At 36.4% G+C, this 21,263-nt stretch overlaps 1 protein-coding gene across 1 annotated transcript in view; it reads right to left on the minus strand.

The window, feature by feature from the left end:
• The window catches only part of CFAP54 (cilia and flagella associated 54), a gene marked incomplete at both ends in the record, with an annotated part of 53,778 nt that extends 33,308 nt beyond the window's left edge, over window positions 1–20,470 (minus strand). Inside the window, 11 exons of the mRNA XM_009704306.1 lie at window positions 683–736; window positions 3,537–3,659; window positions 4,686–4,772; window positions 6,941–7,123; window positions 9,318–9,384; window positions 10,940–11,146; window positions 16,433–16,656; window positions 16,868–17,095; window positions 17,771–17,946; window positions 19,681–19,817; window positions 20,240–20,470. Coding sequence (XP_009702608.1) covers window positions 683–736; window positions 3,537–3,659; window positions 4,686–4,772; window positions 6,941–7,123; window positions 9,318–9,384; window positions 10,940–11,146; window positions 16,433–16,656; window positions 16,868–17,095; window positions 17,771–17,946; window positions 19,681–19,817; window positions 20,240–20,470 — 1,717 coding nt within the window. The remainder of the gene's footprint in view (window positions 1–682; window positions 737–3,536; window positions 3,660–4,685; window positions 4,773–6,940; window positions 7,124–9,317; window positions 9,385–10,939; window positions 11,147–16,432; window positions 16,657–16,867; window positions 17,096–17,770; window positions 17,947–19,680; window positions 19,818–20,239) is intronic.
• Between the last annotated feature and the right edge of the window lie 793 nt (window positions 20,471–21,263).

Raw genomic sequence — 21,263 nt, forward strand, 5'->3', positions numbered from 1 at the left:
GGGTTGACCCAGGGAAAGCCGTGGCTGCCCCATCCCTGGAAGTGTTCAAGGCCAGGTTGGATGGGGCTGTGAGCAACCTGGTCTGGTGGAAGGTGTCCTTGCCCATGGCAGGGGGGGTGGAACTAGGTGGTCTTTAATGTCCCCTCCAACCAAACCATTCTATGATTCTACAATTCATTGATGAACATATGATTTTAACTAAAATGAGAAATGACTGTTCATTAACTGGTTAACAGATTCACTTTTTTTCTTTTTTTTTCCCCAGAAATGGACTTCAACCCCAATCTGAATTAGGACAAATCTATGAAGACAGCTCTGATTGATTGATAGAAATTATAAGGTTAGATGACTGATGTTCTTGGTATTTTAGCAGGATAAACACCAGACCCTACATATCATGACAAAACCTGAATAATTCTACTAATATGCTTTGCACAGACAAGTCGCAGATTTGTATATATTAGGTCTCTCATCTGAAAAATGGTGCTAGTGGTACTTGCCTCTCCCTTGAGAGGTCAGCCATAAAAGTTAGAATTTAGGAAATGGTAAACTGTTGAGTAGAATATGTTTTCTGTTTACTGGTTTTTACTAACAAGTATATTTTCTGAACCAAATAATCTCTAACTGATGCCAGAGAAATAAATATTTATGTCTAGCATATCTCTTTCAGATTTTTTTTTACCTGTAAATTCGTAACAGTCAGGAGAGATTTTGAGGAGTCAAATTTCTGTAAGGCCTGTAAAATGGACAAAGCCAAAAATAAGTAATATGTTACAATGTCAGTATAAAATAAGTGAGTTAGGAGAGCACTGGACAACTGTAGTGCATTTCCAACTGTACTTTAAGGGCTCTGAAAACACCAACAATTATTTGGCTTCTACAGGCTTTACATTTCTGAACCATAACCCAAGACCCAAAACTATCCCTACACCTCCTACACCATTCCCCAGGATTCTTCAGCTTGTAGCAAGGGGAGAAAAAGGCATAAACCAACAAAACCAATTTTCCAAATTCTAGGAGCTCTATAGACACCAACCATCAATTGCCTTTATGTTCTTTACATTTCTGAATCCCAAACCTAACTCCAGACTTAGCACACGCCTCCTCTGCATAGATCTGTGAATCAAATGAAAACAAGAGCTACAAGTCAAGATGAACTTGAGACCTCAGCCTCCTTGAGGGCTCTTAAAACAATTATCTCTTTGCTTATATGTGCTTTAATTTTCTTAACCCTAACCTTAATTCTAGTCCTTGCTCAAAAACTCTTTACCTTTTCACTAAGGGACAAATCAGTCTATTGAGGGGAAGGAAAAGGCAGAGGTAAAGATCATTTCCAGCCTTCGTCATAACCGACAGCTCTACACACAACTGGGTTCTATGTGGTTTTTATTAACTCTCTGCTCCAGATGTAGCCCTCTATCATCTCTGTCATTCCCTGAAACATGGGTCCTTCTTATTCTGAGAGCTGTGCAGAAGTCCAGCAAGCATTAGCTTCTACACGCGTCACACCCTAACCAGAGACCTAACGCTGAACCTCCTCTGCTATTCACCTGAACACTCATCTGTGAACCCAGTTAGAAAAAGACAAGTGACAAATCAACCAGACCTCATCCTAACTGAGCTCTTCAGACAACGTATAAATTCAGGAAAGGACTTAAACATTCATTTTAACCTGACTAGCATCAGTAACAAGTAAATGCATTCTACTGTAGCCATGAACAGGGAAGCTTTGTCAAATCAACTCCAGTGAGGATGCTGATAACTCTGTATGGCTCAACCTAGTGAGAATGCAATGTAGCTTGTGCTCTAAGGAAAATCACTAGATTTCAGTTTCTTAACTTCCCATGCAGTTAGTATGGAAGTGTCATTGGCAAATTAAAAAGGTCCCCTTTTTTGATAAATATTCTAATTTTACTTTTTATTAAGTTCATGTTTCATGTAAAACATAGTACCATTGCAGGTTATTCCAGGACGAGTGCTTGTCCATATTTCTGGTTTTTTAAATGTAAACATTTGACATGCTATCATAAACGTCATTGTAATTATTCCCTTATTAATTAGCTTAGACATTGATTTGTTGGCTATTGCCAAAAAAGATACTGCTGTTCTGTGCTGGTTATAGCCATTGTGAGGCTCCAACATAAGAGTCAGGCCATGGGTTGGCTGGAAACTCTGTCTCAGGGTTTGGTGAGGTGGGAGGGGGAAATTTCCCTTCAAATCAGCTCATTAAACTCAATTTGCTCGGCAGTGTCAGCTTCACTGTCTACAACACAGGGTAAGGGAAGCAAAAGTGAAGTCATGGAGGTAGGTTAGGAATTCCCCTTTCAGCACCAGCCTGTAATTATCACCAGATTAAAAATATCATCCTATTGCAAGTATAGAATGTGCCTGCACAACCAAGTTAAATCCAGGCTGCTGTCAAAAAGGGTGTCCCTACCTGTCCCACTACTCTTCTATCCCATGTTCAGCCCAGCTCCCTAGTGCTGGCACCCATACTTTGTCACGGGGTGACACCTACCCAGAAGCACCACTCAGATAAGGGAGACCTTAATTACACTCGTCCAGCAATAACTCATTAGATTATTTTGGTATGTGCTTGGAAAACAAGGAAAGGCTACATCATTGTTATCGGGAAGGCTTGCCTGATAGCTCTGGCCTGATCTGCCTGCACAGGTATGCTCACAGGTAAAACAAAGAAGCCCAGGTCAATTGTTAACAGCTTCATAACCTTGTAGCCTATTAGTGATCAAGGAAACATCACTACTTGGCTTTAGATATGGAGAAAATCAAAGGGATTGACCTGGGGTGATATGACTGTCAAGGCTCAGAGGGCACCAGTAGCTCTTACAACCCAGCATCTCCTGGGGCTCCCCCCAACCTGCCCATGGCCCACGGCCCCATTTCAGCCCCCCAGCGCCATCAGTCCCTGCCCCAGCGACACCAAGCAGGGCCGCTCTCCAGCTACCCCCCGCCCCTGCCACAGGGCCCCCAAGCCAGGCCTACCCTTGGGCCCAGATCCCAGCCCAGCCTCGGCCAGACCCCACAGACCCATGCAGCCATCCTGGGGCTGTGTCTGAGCCCAGTTCTCCTCACCAGGCCTGATCCCGACCCCCGCCGGCGGGCTGATGTCCCTGCCCAGCCCCGGCCTGTCCCCGGCCCCATGGAGGTGCCCAGTGCCCTGGGCTGGGGGCTGCCCCGCCTGCCCCTCAGCTGCCCTGCTCCCAGCTGGGGCAGGGGAAATAACTCTCTCCATATTTTTTATGTCCATGTACAAAATCACACATTATGTTTTCAACAGTATTATCTGCATTACTCACCATATAAAACAGACAGCACAGATGTTTCAAAATATATTTTTGTTCCTGCTGTTCAGTGAGAGAAATTAATGTCATTCAATGCCTACTATTAGACCTGCCCATTGAATGAAATTCAGGAATTTTTTAGCAATGTGTAATAACTTGCAGACATGGAGCATGTGCAGTTTCATGAAGAGAACTGAGTGTTATAGTTTGATGTTACACTTTACTGGTATTTACCTTCATTTGTTCAATTTTTCTGTATCCTGCAGGTATTTTCCATGGAATTCTCTCTCCACAGTTAAGCAAAGACAATTCATTAAAGGCCTCGGTAAAAAATCCTATATCTGTAAGTACTTTAATCTGTGAAAAAATAACAGAGTCTTTGATTTAAATAATTTTCAATTATTCTTTTTGCTCAAAATAAAATGTATTCAAAGGTAATTTTCAAGTAGATTTGACCACTGGAATAGTACATTGATGGACAATGTTCTTCAATAGAAGGAAATCTTTTACATTTTAGAGTAAATAAGTGAAATCTCAAAGATAAGTCTTTCACTTTTAAAAACAAAAACAAAAAAAAAAAGGCAAAAACATATTCTTCAAAAACTTGCTCATGACAAAGGAAAATGACTTAATTCATCAGGCTAGAGCTTCTAGTGTCAGTCCAAGATCAGCCCTTTATCAAAATCTGTTTCATAGATTTTAATTATCTTAGTCTCATAGTACTCAGCTACTCTCCCTAAACTGCATGAGCATTTCCTGAAAATATCTAAAACCAGTAATACTTTGACTCTTACTACAAGTTAAGAGTCCTTTAAAAAAAACCCAAGGGATTAAAAAACAAAACCAACAGGCAAACATTAGTGAAATAACAAAGTCTGTTCTAGAAGTCTGACAGCCTGGTTCTACCATGACACTGATCACAAATCTAGAAGTGAACATTGTGAACAAAAACTCACTTATGTTTTGCACTCAAGAAAACATTTAAAAGAACAGTGGAACAAGATAAAAAGTACCAAGTAAAAAGTTTGGATCTAAGAGAGAAAATCTTATGATTATATCTTTAAGGAGAATCCTTGTTAAATGGAGAGTAGAAAGAAATGATGGAAGTACTTAACAGTCTCTGTAGGACATTAACAGTAAAAACTGTATAAATAACTCTACATCCTACTAATGTGAGAATATAAATAATAATTGCATTTAGAAAGCAGTCCTATTCTACAGTCTGTTGTGCTAAGAATCACTAAGCAACAGCTGAACTTTAAAGCATTACTTTTCATAGTAGTGATATATGAGGAATTATTAAATTGACTACATTTAACAATAAAAAGAAAAGTTTTTTTGAAATACAATGTGCTGTGATAAAAAGAAAGTTTGCTTGATTACCTTGAAGATTCTTCCTTCAATACATCTAGCTGGGTCCTTACAAATCTCAGAAACAATGTATTGGTATAATGTGAACAATGGTAAAATCTGTAGGAAAATATTAGGTCTTCTAGTTATAAATGTCATAAAGGGCACAATTATATAAATGTGCATTGCAATTATGTATCACAAATATAGAGATAATATAGGAGTACTGCTTTCACTGCCGCATACCACCACTACTTCTCTTTCGCTCTACAAAGGATGAATGTGTTAAAAAGTTCTTCAGCTGACTAAAGCTAACCCTTTATACTATCTTATATGTGATTCACAATGTAGAAAGTGAAGTTTCCTCAAATTACTCTCTGTGTTCAAGGTGGGTTTTTTTTTACTACACCATTAGTGAGTAAACCTACTGGAAAGATGTTGATATCAAGGGATTTCTAAAACTGCATTTTATTGCCATAATTTTTTCAGTATAAGTAACAGAATAATAGAATTCTGTAAGCTTCATAAAATAAACACAATGAAGTTCTGCAACTGTCTAAGTGAAATGATACCAATTGTAAAATAATCTGGATGGTCATGAGGCTTATTGACAAATTTACTTTTGTTCACTTCAAATTGAAAGTTTTTGTAGGGGCAACTAACAAAAAAACATTTTAAAACTGAGTTCTAGTAAAGTGTACAATCACTGTATTCATTATTATATAGTATTTCAGAAAAAGCAGATTCTTTCCTAACAGATGTATTTGTTTATTGAAAATGAAAGAACTTCAAAAATTGAATTAATGTTCAGCTTTTACAGTTTTTTTTTCTTCACTTTAAAATGTCCCCAGGCTTAGAAAATGCTAACAGCATTGTTACTGTTTTGTCAAATGCACTTTTAGTTTTCATAAAGTAGCTTGATACTCCTGAATTTGGATTACAAATGCTTGAGGTAAATGTTTTAATTTTACCCATATAGTTTCCAACTGATATTTGAAGTAGTTCAACAAAATTAGGCTTTGAAGTCGTATCGTTAATAAAATTTGAATCTTGATGTATTTCAACTTAAGCGTCAAATCAACTTAGTGCCCACCATCTGAAACACTCCCACACATGAAGCATTCAGTGGAAATGAAGCTCTCATCCTGTTGAAACTGCAATTGCTTTGACCATGATCTATGACCTGGATCTATATTTTGCTTGTGCATGGCCATGTGAAGCAAGCAGTCAAATTAAGTGTCCCTGCCTCCAGGTAACTGTCTGCTCCTGGATCTCACTTGAGCTCCTATGGGAGATCACTATGGTGAAGGCAGTTAGACAAAGCTTAGTAACAAAGCGAACTCCAGTAAAGCAGGATGGGAAGAAGAACAGCAGGAGGTAAGGCAGACACTTAGCCTGAAGTTCCAGAAGAAATCAATCCAACAAATGACTTGCTGAAAAAAAAAGGGGTAACATCTTGCTGCCTTCTCTCTACCTCCTCTTCCATCTACATCCCCTAACCTTTTCTTACTCCCCTGCTGCCAGCCACGCGATCTTTTCCCCTCCCTTGCACTGGCTCTGCCACTTCCAGGACCTTCTGTAAGTGGATTCAACTCATTAAAGCAAGAGAAAAGTACCTAGTTTTTCTGCTGGGGAGTTTTCTATCATGCTAAGAGTTGATTCATAGAGGTATACAATAATCGCCTGATGTGAAAATCTGTTAGAGCATACGGGACCAAACAGGAACAGAGGTAGAATTGCACTTTTTTCAGTTCTAGTAAGCAATTCAACCTATTTATTCCAATGTACAGCACTGTACTTTTGAAAGAAGCTGGATTAAAGTGGAAGTGGTCAGTCATTACATGGAGGAAACAAGCACATGATCAACATAAGAGGGAAGCTGTAAAAACACTCCATACAGAGGAATGAGAGAACATGAGAAGGAGAAAGGCAGAAGGGACTTTTATTTACAGTATGTGAAAGGAAAATTATTGAAAGCATTCTGGGCATACTGCATTTAAAGTAATTCTCAGTACAGTGTATTTCAAACTGTATATAATAGGAAATTTCCTCTAAAATTCCTAAGCTAAATGGACAATGCATTGTCATCTTCCTGAATAAGCAAGTACCCTGTATATTCTAAAAACTGTAGGCAGCAAGCTATACCTTGCCTCTATCTCCGTGCCACAGAATCTAACCATACAGGTATTTTGCTAGAGCTTCTGAGGTATCTCATAAGTACACCCACACAGAAAAAATAAGACTTGATGTTTTAAAATACATTTCCAGAGTATAAAAATAATACTTACTATTAAATTGTGTTTTGCACAATGTAGTTCAAACATGACGAAATTCAGACTTGCAACTACAGTAGAGATATCTGCTCTGTAGCGATCAGAGAACAAGTCGATACCAGGAATAAGCATATTTGTTTCATATTGTGCAAAGTCACAGTCAGATGTCGGATGAGGAAGAGAAGCACTAAACAGGGTCTGAAATAAATAATAATGAACTACTTGTGAAAAGAGGTATAGGCATTAGTGAAACACGATAAAACTCCAACCCTTGAGACTCATAAATGACTTCATAAGGGAAACTCAGGCAATGTTTTCAGTATCCCATTGTATCCAGAAAAAACTATAAAAAATCTTTTTAGAAAAAATGCTTGATGTGTGAACTTGATTGGGAAAAAAAAAAAAAACAAAACAGGCTGTAAATAGTCTAAGGACAATATTTCATAGAAGAAGTAAAGGAGAAAAACTAATCTAGGTGTAGAAAAATAATCATGGAAGATTCCTCAGCAAGTACTCTTCAGGTAATAAAAAATCTTCCTAAAGAGCCAATGGTGTAGAAACACCAAGTTAAAGCAACACAAATAAATCTCTGGAAGCACTGGAAAAAAACTAATAAATCACTAGGTGTTCTCACAAAGACTTCTTAGATAATTCTTAGGGTAAGCCTCTGATCGGCAGACAGAAAGAGCTTAATAATGTATTCAAACATCTCCATGGTCAAGTAAAATGCAGAGGAAAAATTTGTTGAGATGATTCTGGGGATGTGTTGAAACATGTCTTTACCAGTCCGAAGATGTTTCATGGAAAATGTCTTCCATCAGAAGAAAACTCTTTTGATTTTCCCCACAAGCTAAGCAAGCTAGTTTGATTTTACTTAGTCTTAAGCCCTTGCCCCACCATCATCTCAGCTGTCACTTCTGGGAGAGCTCCTGACTTTAAAGCCAGTTAAAAGCTAGTTCCACCCTAGTTCTCCTTTAACTAGGTCAGCTAGTGCAGCTTAAATCATATAATTTAAAATTGGCGTGAACTTTAAGGAAGTAATTTAAATGTTCCTCCTTTAAAAAGGGAGGAGTGCTAACATTGTCTCTGATGTTGGAGATTCCTTCCCAGTTGTGTTTATCTTGTTGTAACTAGCAATGATATGCTAGAGAAATATGCATTTATACACTCAGATCTGAGATATTAACAAGCCTAAAGCCTATGCCAGAGGTGGAATTTAAATAAGGTTATAAAATCTTTCCAAATCTAGGAACAAATCATGGGCTTGAACTTCGCAAGGTACAGTGACAGTAATTGATTATATTTTTCAACACACTGACCCTGCAAGCTGCTCCTATCCCAATTAATATCAGACCCACTTCAGTCAAGTCACAATTATTTCTACCATCATACAACTGGAACAAACGCTTACTACTATTTCTGTCAAAAGGAGGAATCAAAATTGTTCAGTTTTGTATGACCAGCAATTACAGTGCTAGAAGCTAGTTAAAATTCTCCTTTACCTTTGTTTCTTCAACTTGTTCTCCCTTCGCTGAACTTAACGAGATTTTAAATGTGGCCTAGCACAGGTCACACAGTCACAACCATGGCTGCTGGCACAAGATGTTAGAAAGTGGCATTGGTTTGTTTTGGCAGAAGCCAACTAACTTCCTGATGCTGGACTGGGATGAGTAAGCATTGGTCCCAGTGGAATATGACTGGCAGAATACTTGCAGTTCTTTTTCCTGTATCACTCTTGTTACTGGTATCTTAAAACTTCCTTTTAAGAGTAAACTGAAACCCTTTTTTCCTCTATAGTTGGTTTGTGAAAGTTTGCAAACTTAATTATCTTATTTTCTTTGTAAATGAAACTGAATCATTTTGACAATCCTCTATTTTTAGAGCAAGCTTCTTATACAGCTGAGCTTTTAGTATTACAAACCAACATCTTTCACTGCTAAAAAAGATTCAAAAATTTTTTTTTCTAAAGTGTCTGTTCTCCTGGTTGAAAATTTATGACAATCTCTGAAGACTCTGCACAGATCTGACAGAGAGCACTCTGCTATTGTTGATGCCATCCAGCTCTTCTTGAGCAGAACACTTCAAGAGAGGAAAAATATATTTGACTGCCAAATATTTTAGCCATCTTCACTTTTCAGTATTTCATTATTTCTCTGAGACACTAGCCTCTTATTGAAGTGATAATTTTTAGGCTATAATACAGGAATAATGTTAAAAAACAGAGAATAAAAACATCTAATCTAATGTGCATAAATTGTCAACTGCCTCTGATCTCCAGTTTTCCTTTACAATCAAAATGAAAAGAGAAATCTTCTAATAGAGGGTTATTGAGATTTAAATTTAAGAAGCAATTTGTCAACTTCAGGAATTCTAACTGAAATTGTATTCTTACCTTAAAAAGTATAGCAGAAAAACAGCAGTATGTAGTTCTTAATCTCCTCTTTGATGTTGTTACATACCTAAAGTACAACAAAGAATAAGAAATGTGAATGTGCCCATCAATATAAATTATTCAAACTGTTTTTAATCTAGTATAATAATGATACTAACACAATGTAGATGTTTTCCATATTGGAAAACAGCTGCCTGTTCTGTAGGTAGGTGCTCGGCCATGCCATGCAAAGAAGCATTTGACCAAAGACACATCTAGACAAAGGGACTTTCTAGATTGTCTTTAAAGGAGAGAAACAGGCGATCTAAGTGCAAAATTCATCTCATACAAAACTAGAAAGATAAAAGAGGTCAAGCAACTCACATCTTAAAGTGTATTTATTTCCATAAGGAAGCCTAAGATAATTAGCACATATGGACTTTCACATGGTAGGTGTCTAGCTAGATTAAATGAATCCCCCACAGTACCTCATCAGAGTTTTAAACCATCCTGGTAGCAGAGTACTCCTCTGATCTATAATATTAGAAATCTTTAATACAATACTAGAATCCTTTAATCTGCATTTTACAGCCTGAGACTAAGTTGCTCTAGAAAGAGGAGCTCAAGGGAAAGATGTTTAACAGCCCAAGTCAGGTCTGAATAGAAAAGATCTGCCTGAAGGAGAAGCCGAGAGGATAGCTCCCTTCAGATCCCGGACAGGATTTGGAATGGCCATATTAGTGGTAAGGGGATAGTATACGGTGCAGCAAATATGTGCCACAAGCACCTGTAAAAGCAGGTAGGGATTGAGTCTTGCCTCATTGGACCTGCCACTGCACCACAGCTCAGAATTAGAAGAGCTGTGGTTTAGAATCAACTTAAACTCACTCCTTTTCCTCTTGGGTGCTAATTCTGAGTGTGGCAATGCTGTTGCACCCATGCTAATACTTTCAAAGCTACCTCGGTTTACAGATATTTTACAATGCTATTAATATGACCTGCTTCTCAGGTAAAACAGTTTACTCAGATGAAACTCTGTCCTTTCATGGGTATAATCCTTCTAGAGTCATTTAGCGCTGGCTTAGATATTTCTAAATTTTATATTTTGTACACTTTTATATTGTACAATACATTGAGGAACAGCTCAGAATTACATCCATAGTGTTTTACCAGCAGTCAAGGAGCACTGGACAGAAATATTTATTGATGGTAGACAGTAATTCAAATTTCATTTAGTTATAATTCACCAGAAAATAAGTACTTTAGGCAGTAAATCTGCCCTCAAGGTACATTAATATTTAATATGTGCAATGACTTGGGAGATGTGACATTTCAATTGAAAATCAATATGACTGTAAAATCCTTGCACTTATGACTTTTTATCATTTCATTTTATTTCAATGATCTCTCCATATAATATACAGCTGCAATTATGATCAAAGATGACCATTCAAGAAAAGGGAACAAACAATATTCTCCAAAAGAGCAACTTTCTTCCTGAAAGGAATAATTCCTCTGCTTTTAATGAGTCTTTTTTATAGCAACTTCTTAGTGTTTTTAAATTAATTTCAAGTCATCTACTGTCCTGGATGATCAAGTTGTTTAAAATATGAAAGAAATACATATATAGATAAAATACTTACTGAGCTATCTTAGCCACTAAGACTGCTGCATGCAAACATCCCCAAACTCCAGCTCGAGAAAGAAATTTCTCTCTAATATCAGTCGATCTTCCAACTGCAAAACAGTCTGTAGCATTTTTTGGAAAACCTAACTCTTGCCAGTTGTTAAGAGCATTGGTAATGTTGAGTGTTTCATCAAGGGCTTGACACCAGTATTTAAAAGCAGCTCTGTAACACATAAAAAACGTTCTCATCATATTGCTGACATTTTCCGAAATGGAAGATAAGACTCACTTCATTTTACCTTTATTGCCTGAGATATAACTAATTCTGAGTAGGTCAAAAACTGAAATAGAGTTTGTACAACACAAAAAGATACCATTCCTTGTCAACAGACTTATTGGCACTTACACTAAAATTAAATTGTCAAGCAACAGATATTACTTCTTAAAAACACATAGAGATGCTTAATTAATTTGCTTTATTGCAATTAGCAAGCTAAGACAAATAAACATTTTCTAGAAAAAAAGCCTCTCAAAATATAGCTAATAGTGAGTTAGAGGAAAGCAGTTATATGGACTTGAGGACAGCACAAGAACTTACAAGACAGTTGAAGAATATATGAATACCAATTAAAAAAATGAAACAATGCTCTTTTTCAATCCAGTAACTATGTACCTTTTGTTTCCAGCATAAAAGTGAAGATTTCCAAGTTCATGTAGAGCCTGAACCTTGAGGTCTCTCTGGTTGTTCATTTCAAGCATTCCTGTTATTTATTTTTTAATCAATTAGGAAAAAATATTGTCACATCATTAAATCAGTTACTGAATCTTGACGAAATTTTGCATGAGAAATAGACATGCATTCCCATGTAATTCAATGCATGAATATTTTTTTGAAAGATTTATTAGGCTTGTATCTTTTACCTTCAAATGTGCAATTTCTTATTTCTACTGACTTTAAAAACAAGAGTAGGATGTATTTATGGACCTGTTTATCTATGCTTTTGTATTTTTGTTTTTTCAGGCCTTTAAATTTCTTCCTCTTCAAGAGAGAAACTGGGAAGAAGGCCATTGGCCCTGCTAAACACCACTGCCTGCATACAGGACAGTAGCACTGTCCCTGGCTCATTTCTGGATCCCTTACTTCAAATAAAACCACTTACAGCATCTGTTGACCTGCTGCACTTCACCTGTTTTGTTAGACAGCAAAACCAGGTAGTAGTGCTGAGCTGTAACTGTATGCGTAAAGCCATACTAGAATGTAAGGTGGAAGCCAAGCAACTAGGTCTTTTATTCAAATGCACAGAATCCGCAAGGTCTGTTTGCTAGGAAAAAAGCTATCATGGAATTAAAATGAATCTGCTGAACATTACAGTAGGTTTTTTATTTGGGATTAATCAGTATAACAGCACTGAGGTAATGTTTTTTCATTAGATAAGATAAGATAACGGTAGAGGTTATGAACCAGCTAGGTGCTTGTTTAGGATCTAATGCAGGTTTTCTGAATCAACAGAAAGAAGGTTGTGTATTTCTGGAAACCAGTTTTCAGACAGTTATAGATGTCTGCCAGAGGAAAGTAACACTGGAATAAAAATATATGAACACAGGTAGGCACAAAAGTATTACATCTTAGCTGTAAACAGAAATTTATGAAAAAAAATTACCAATTGTTTGTTTATAGGAAGAGATAATTACTGAAAGCTGTGACCGTGGTATTGGTTTACTCTCAACCATACTGGAGGAATTAAATTTTTCTTGAGAAAGGTCAGGTGGTGTTGGTAGAAACATCACTTCAGCTCCCACATTAAATTCCAGCCTTCTATGTGAAGAGATATGACTGCTGACTTCTCTTCCAGCATTTTCTAGACCAGAAAAGTGATTTATATGATCAGTTTGGGAAAGTATTAGACTATTTCCAGCACTACAAATATTGCCACACCGCATTACTCAAACAAATAAACAATTCCTGTGTACTCTATTTTTATCTGGTTTCCTATGCTATGATTCTGTCTGTGTGTCTCCTAAGTAAACTCATTGGACATAACTCATTGGTCAGTGCAATCAAATGAAAATATGTGCTCTGTTAGAGAAAATTAACTTGGGAAGATCTGCCAGTCAGTCCTCTGACAGAGGTTTGGCTGCAGACCGATAAGTGACACAGCTACATGAAAAAAAATTATCATCCAACCATGAGACACAAATCATAGGAAATCAGGCTTAGAGCTTGTGCACAATTTTATATATAACTTTATAGTCTATGTTTTTTCTAATTATCAATAGCAACTAAAACTTGAATTAAAAAAAAAAATCTACTCTCTTCTCTGTTTACTGTTTTAACAGCATATACACTTTATTAAGTGAGAAGCACTTCAATAACTAACTCACCTTGTGTGTGTGCAAGAAATAATGAAAGTAGTTTTCTGCTGTGTCTCAATGCTCTGCTGTGATGTTTAGATTTTTGTAGAGTTTCTCTAAAACATTTCAGTGTATCGTTCACATCAAGAGGTACATAAACTAGGGCTTTCGCTCGGCTGCAATCTAAAAGGAAGTAATAATTATGGAGAACAATTTTGCATTACATAAACATACATTTTTTTAGTAAATCACCCTCCAAAACTTATATTTGAACAATTCCTCAACTTGAAAATTAAAATACATTAATGTAATTGTCACCGTTGTTTCCTGTTGGATTATTAATTAAAACAAAATTATTAACAACCAGGAACACTTCTGAGCATTTATAGCTTTTTCAGTGTTACATTTTAGTTGTCACCTGCCATCTATACTCCCTGAATTCCATCTGCTTCAGCTCAGCTCTCTGCTCCGAATTCTGGTGTCTGAAGTCTGGAAACAAATCTTTTACTACAACTGCTCATCCTATTTTCTACAATTACCATAGTTTCTACGTAAGAAACCTGTGAGGTGGTATGCTCTCTCCACTGAATGCATAATATTATCTACTCTTCTTATATACAGCATTATTTATTGTTTAATGACTTTCCTTAGCTGAATTCAACACAAAGCCTTGAGTGCAATGCATTGACATATCTGATATGAGGAACTCTGCTTTACAAACTTCCATTAATGAGTATAATAGTTTAATCCTGACTGAAAAGAACAACAACTGTGGGTAAAAGAGGTGCTTTGTCACCTTATAGTTCAGTTTGTCTTTTGATGCTATCGATCAGTGCAGGTTCATATTAACTTCTGGGTATATTGCTCAATATCCAACAATACTAACAGAAAACTGGGCCAAGACCACCAAGCTCACTCAACATGCTGTAGGTCATCTGGCATCTGGATGAAAACTGCTTTTCTCTGCTTTCAGATACAGTCTGAAAATATTTGGAAAGGTCTTGACAACATTACTGTCCATATAAAATATCAAGAATAATAATTTGAAGACAAAACTGAGTTTATATTAAAAGGAACAGTTTATAGGAGCAGTGAAAGACCTATGATAAGGAGAAAAACAAAAAAATATCCAGTATGGAAAAAAGGAAATGGTTTGAGAGAAAAGAGAACTCACAATACTGAAATGTGCTCTGACCTGTATAATCATTTTTCATCTCAGGATAGGAAAAGTGTTCAGGAAAAACGTGTTCATTAGCAGAATGGGCAACAGGCAGTTGTAATTTCTGCTCTATGTAGTTTCTGCAACTCATCTGAAAAGCAAGTATTGTTTCATGACAATTGAATAATATTCAGAAAAGTCCATGTTTGGTACTTAAAGTTACATATCTAAATACTCAGTCATATGACAAAATAAAAGAGGACTAATTTACAAAGACACCAATGACCCATAACTAGTACCCTTGTCAGCAAGAGGTGAAAGTGTCACACCACCTAAATATTGGATATAACATGTACATGTTTAGATGTTAATGAATTAAACTTGTGTCTTATTTGGTATTTGCCATAATTGTGAGCAACTTGTTGATATTCAGCAAATACTCAACCTTTCTTTGTCTGAGTAAACGCATGCTTGCAAAGAACCCGTCAGTGTAAGTTCAGAGCACACTGCCTGTAAAGCACAATGTAATGCTGCACAGGGATATACAAAATAGCTCTAAGCAAATAAGCAGTCTAACCCTGTCAGAGAAGCAAACTTCCAGACTTCTATAAAGGGCTAATCCAGCACAGACATTTTATTTTGCTAATGTAGTTACATCACTTCAGCAGCAAAAGAACCGGTTCAGAGCTAGTTCTAGACTCTCTGAATGGCACTGCATTGTGAGATGTAGCCATACCCTCCACATTTCTAACTTGATGATGTCTTTTTTCAACAATCCTTATTACTATTAACTAACATCAGTCTTCATTCTGGAAGTTGTCTTTCAAACCTATGATTACTTTTCCACGTTTCTCAGATTACAGCTGTATGTGGTAGTTTGCGGCACTGCCCCTTTTTTAGACAAAGGATGATGTTCTGAATGGCAGGGCCTGAAAGAAGTCAGTGGGGAACAGCCTTCGAGAGACAAGACAGAGCTCCTCAGCTGCCCTTCGCAGCAGTGGCTCCTGAACCCCATGTTCACGGTCAGAACAAACCCGTCTGGAATCCCAAACCCCACTTTCTCCCCTCTCCTTCAAGTCCTGTGTTTATATTAGTAATGCAAACATATTAAAACTATCAGTCATGTGATTGACTTTAGCAGAACTTTTTGGAAATAAACCTTAGGTTAAAAAAAAAGAAAAATCCTAATTTTTAATAGATAATTCCATGAAAAATTTCGAAGCAACAATGTCAGTTTACTAAATGTATAAAGTCATGGCTTTTAATGAGAGGAACTTGCTGAGCAGCTTAGGGTTTTTTGTGGTGATCAAGTTTTTCAAGTTTTTTACTGGTATTGTCAGTGTTTGGGTTAACTCAGTTTGATTAATTTTAGTCTTTAGGAGCAGTGTTCCAATGCAGAAACAAAGCAATCTCTTTGTATTTAATTTTAATTAATCACAAAGATTGCACAATATCCAAATAAATGTTTTCAGTTTATAAAAGCTGCATCAAGAACTAACATGAAATTAGATTTAGGCTCACAATATGGAATGGTTACATTATCCATGGAAGAAATGTCCTCTGAGTCATCAAGTCTAGACCTCTGCTGCTTGGAATCATGTCATATAAGCCTTTTCATGCACTTCAATCAATTACATTCATTAATTTATTATAATTTACTAATTGTGAACATTATGAAACACCATATTAATCTAATCAGTGAAAGTACTTCTCCATGTTTAGTTCACATCAAGAGTCAGTGCCCAAAAACCAAATCTGTGGTTCACCTTGTATGCATTATCAGACAGATATTTTATGAAATGAGATCCATGGCTGTCTGGGCCACTGAATTGCTGTATCCTTTCCAGCAGCTGCCTCTGGGCATACACCAGCAGCGGAGTCACTTGTTCTGTGTATCTCTCACTGGAAAAAAGCAAAGTATAGTAATCAAGTGAAAGAATGGCATACTTAAGTATATAATGTTGCTTTTTAGTTTTTATTAGAGTTTGTGTAACTTACTGTGTTAGTATGTTAAACTGTACAGCTATGTGTACCAGTGCTTCCCACTTCTTCATTTGGTATAACAATTCTATTGTTTTAAGAATCAGATTACATATCCATTTCAAGTCAACCACGTTCACGTCATCCAGGGGAGACTGTGGATGGAGATTAGAACCACCATTCTCATCCTTAATACCTCCTAAACAACTGGGAATGCAGAAGTCTCCTTCAGGATCCACAATCTACAGTGAAGAAACATTATACTACCTGTTATTTCCAAACTTGTTTTTAGGACAAATCAAATTATAAAGATTAGAAAATACTGTAATCCTCTAAAAACTTGTTTCAGAGAATAACTTGGAGATATCAGAATATAACGCAAGAGAAAGAAGACTATCTCTACTGAAGATGTGATAATAAAGAGTATAGTGTCTTAGTAAAAATAATCTTTACCTTAAGAGACCTGCTTGCTTGTAGCTCAATTATCATATCAATGATCACGTCTGATGCCAAATAAAATGGCAACCAGATGGTGTTCCTAAGAAAATCCCTGGTAATGGGAAATGCATCCATATGGGAATGTGAATGGTTAGCAATCAGTTGTAGTTCTTGAGTATAGTTCCAAAGTTCTCGACAGGCATTTTGAAGCAACGTCCAGTGGCCACCACGGTGAGCAAGAACCTATGCATATCATTCAAAATATAATTATACTTTGGAAATACAGAAATTAAAAGCTTCATTCTTTTATTGCAGAGCTTAGGTGTAAGTAATCTTTCAGAATTACAGTTTATGGATCATCCTTAATAACAGATCACTCAATATTTCAATTTATATAAAGCATTACAGAACCTTAATTTGGAAATTTTCATAGAAGCACTAATTTATAATTTAAATTAATTGTTGCTTTTGGTGTGAGGATAAGAAATAAAATTTAATTCACACCACCTACACATGTGTTTTTACTTGTTTTTAGGGGAAAAGTAGTCAGTCTGCATTTCCTTCTGTTTATACTACCAAGGCATTCACTAAGACCTGTAAAGGGAAAGGTAAATCTGCAAGTATTTTCAGAAAGATTTAACAAATATGAGAAGGAAAGTTACACAGACCAAATGAAAAATAAAACACTTACATAAATTATCATATGTTTGATAGAAATATACATTATGATAGATGATATATCTGACATTTCATACACTGTACTCGGACATTTTGCAGAAGATGAGAAATCATTGCTTTGTCCCACTGAAATTTTTTTGAAGTTTCTGAAGTCAGGGTTTTTGTAATATAGAAAGTAGTAAGCATTGTAATGCAATGCTTAGTAATAAATAAAATGTTTAATAAGCAAGCCTGTCTTACCACTGCTCTTCTTAAATGCAAAAAGATTTTTGTAAAATGCTCCAACAAAATGGTATTTGACAGAAACTGGTTGTATTCTTTGGGGGAATAACAGACAGATGTTTCTGCATCGTTTGTTTTTTCAGTTTGAGGAGGATCTGTTCCGCTCAGTTTAATGCTGTGCTCAGAAGGTTTATCTGTACCCGAAGACAAAAAGTTCACTGGTTAAAAATGAGTTAAAGTTCTCAAAAAAATAAAAAAGAAAATGTTATCAGCCAGCTAGGATTTTCCTGTGGCAGCTAAATACTTAAATGTTAGGAAATGCCAATGTTAAGGTTATCATAGTTATAAGGTTATGATATTTAAAATATACGATGCTTTTACTTAAGTGTTGGGAGAAGCAGGGATAAAAACAAATTTGAGCAAAATAATAATGTATACCAAATAGTTTTCAGCCTCAAAGCCAAAACACAACCCTCATAGAAGTTAAGTTTTTGAAAGAAATCATCGTGTGGCAAGCTCCCAAGAACCTTTCTGAAACTGAGGCCTCTTAAAAGGAGAAGTTAGGAAGAAGGGAAGATTTCTGACAAATGCTGTGCTATGTGTAGAATTGCTTTGTTATTTTATCCAATATCAAATATCCTCCAAGGGGAAACACAAAGGTTTATGGTTCTCGGATACAGTAATATCTGAGCTATAGGTTTCAGCAGAAGCTAATTTCAAGCTAAACAGTATTTGAACTGTACGGCAAACTACACACTTCATGAAATTCTTTCATTCAGAAGTGCTGCAAAGGCTAGGAGGTAGTAAACAGGATTTTCATTAGTTTTCAGCAACTTTCAGTGACTCGGTTCTCAGTGACTGGTAAGCATCAAGACAAAAGAATATAACTAAAAGTAAGCTGTTGCAAAGAGAACCAGTGAATCCAACTGCTAGTTTTTGTCACACCTCCTTGGAAAAGGCAAAGAGGATGGCTGATTCTTACCTAAGGAAGTCCTACATGAAATGACAGGAGAATTTTGCTCTTTACAGCTCTGGCAACAATGTGTCCCTGGAAGTGCTATTGAAAAGATCAGGCTTGTGATTTCTTCTTGAGCTTACGGTGTCTAGGCAGACTACTTTCCATTGACTTGTATGTTATCACCAATGCCCGAGGTAATCAAAGTCCTGTATTTCACAATTACCTACAAACAGGAGCCTTCCGGCTCCTGTTGAAACCTCAAAGGATGTTATTGAAAATAGCTGGGATAATAGAACAGTCAAATGTGAAAGCCAGGGAATTGAAGTAAAAGTGGTAGAAGATTAAAAATTGATCCTGAGGTAGCCTCTGCCACAGGAAAACACTGGGGAGCAAACAGTAGAGAAGGAAACCTAAGTTATTCTACTCAAAATTTGAAAGATAATAATAAACTTCAGTCTATTATTTTAAGAAAAACTTACAGAATGACCCAGGATATTATTGACCTGTTAGGAAATCTAAAGGCAACTACAGACCAATTAACAATCAGAAACTGACAAAAATTATCCTTGCATTTAGAATAATCTGGAATATTATCAATTTAATAAGTCTAGGTAGCGTGGCTTCTGCAACCCAAAAGCTAGTATCACTAATTTGTTAGAATTTATAAATTTGTTACTAAAGTATAGGATAAAGAACACTTGATAAAAAGTAACATATTTATGAATACAATAAACAATGCTCAGAGTTATTATAAATACCCCATTATTGACTATGACTTCTTTTATACTAGATATGACAAAAAGAGAAAGTACAGAGGACACTTTCAAAATCCAGACACATCTTCTCTTCAAACTGGCATAAGTGTTTTTCCAAAGGTGATGTGGAGAGATAATGATGGAGGTCAAGACAGAAATTAAGAGAAAGTTAAGTTGAAACTGATTCCAGTTGTGAATCCATTAAAAGTTCTTACAAGTTTGGTTTTTGGTCATTCCTGACGTTTTAAGGAGAGGAGAAGTTGGTGTTCTCACATTATTCTCTATGGCTTCTCTCACCACTACAGTGCCAGAATTATTTAATGAGAATATTTCAGGATCCAAAATATTGTAACTGCAGAATCGGAGAAAAAGAAGAAAGCACAAAAAAAACCCAGATAAAATATTTAAAAGAATTTTGATATACACACACAAAATTCAGTTTCTCCAAAGTGAGTTTTGATTACTTGCCAGTAGCTTTAGGAATCAGAAATAATGAATGATAGCGAAAAGTTATAAGGAACCAAAAAATAGCACAGTATAGTATATCTCAAAAATTTTCATCTGACCAGTCAAGTGAGAAACCAAAAATGTGCATGTCACTGGCCGTATGAAGCAAAGCAAAACTTGTTACATAGTAAATCAATTTGCATTTGGAAGCTGAACTGTTCATATGACAAAGTGACCGATGATATTGTAATTCAGATCTGTTTGCATTATGGCAATAACACAATAATCTATATTAATAGCAATCACTGATAATGCAGTAAGATATACCTGTCCAGATGCTGTGAACCACAAATTCCAATGTTATACTGCTCTCCTAGTTCCTTTTTAAATAAGTTGTAGTGTGCAACTGCCAGATAGATATTCATCTGAGACCTCCAGGGCATCTCTTCAAGACATATTTGATGAAACTCCTTGCGCTTTAAGTAATTATTCACAATTGGTTTCAGCAGTGCCACTAAGGTGCGACGAGCTAGTTTTTGCAACTTTTCCATGCATTTCCTAAACCAAAATATATGAAGTAGCAAAAAGTGAAACTGTGTTTTCTTGAAGCTCTGAAAAAGAAAATAATGGTAAAGATATACAGAAGTATCCCATTGCCTATCTACAGACTTGTATTAACTCAGAAGCACGTGAGATGTTTCTAGCAAAAGGATTTTTGCTGCAGTCATTAAAAGCAATTGTGCTTTCCTTCTTTAAGCGCACTTAACACACACTAAATCCTAGCTTATATTTTACCAACTTCCATAAGATATTTGTCTTAGTACTTACAAAAAGTTTAGCTCTGTGTTTGAAGTTATTTGTACCTGAATCATCCAAACAGATTATTATAGCAAATACAATCTGTTTCACAGAGTCTGCCCAGGAGATTGAAAGTCTACTATGATACTGTAAATTTGGATCATTCTTTTTATTGCTGTGTTTTGGTAGCTAATCATCCTTAATGTGAAGAAAACATTTCATTTCAAATTTGGATGCCTGGCTTTAACTTCCAGTCATAGATTTATCTTTTTTTATGTTCCTTTCTCTGCCAGATCTCTGCAGCCTGACCTCGGTGCCGGGGAAGGTGATGGAGCAAATCATCCTGAGTGAGATCACAAGGCATGTGAAGGACAATCAGGGGATCAGGACTAGCCAGCATGGGTTCATGAAAGGCAGGTCCTGCTTGACCAACCTGATCTCCTTCTACGACCAGGTGACTCGCTTGGTGGATGAGGGAAAGGCTGTAGATGTGGTCTACCTGGACTTTAGCACGGCCTTTGACACATTCTCCTGGAGAAACTGGCAGTTCATG

Source organism: Cariama cristata, unplaced genomic scaffold (assembly GCF_000690535.1).
Source record: "Cariama cristata isolate BGI_N322 unplaced genomic scaffold, ASM69053v1 scaffold7787, whole genome shotgun sequence".
Classification (NCBI taxonomy): Eukaryota; Metazoa; Chordata; class Aves; order Cariamiformes; family Cariamidae; genus Cariama; species Cariama cristata.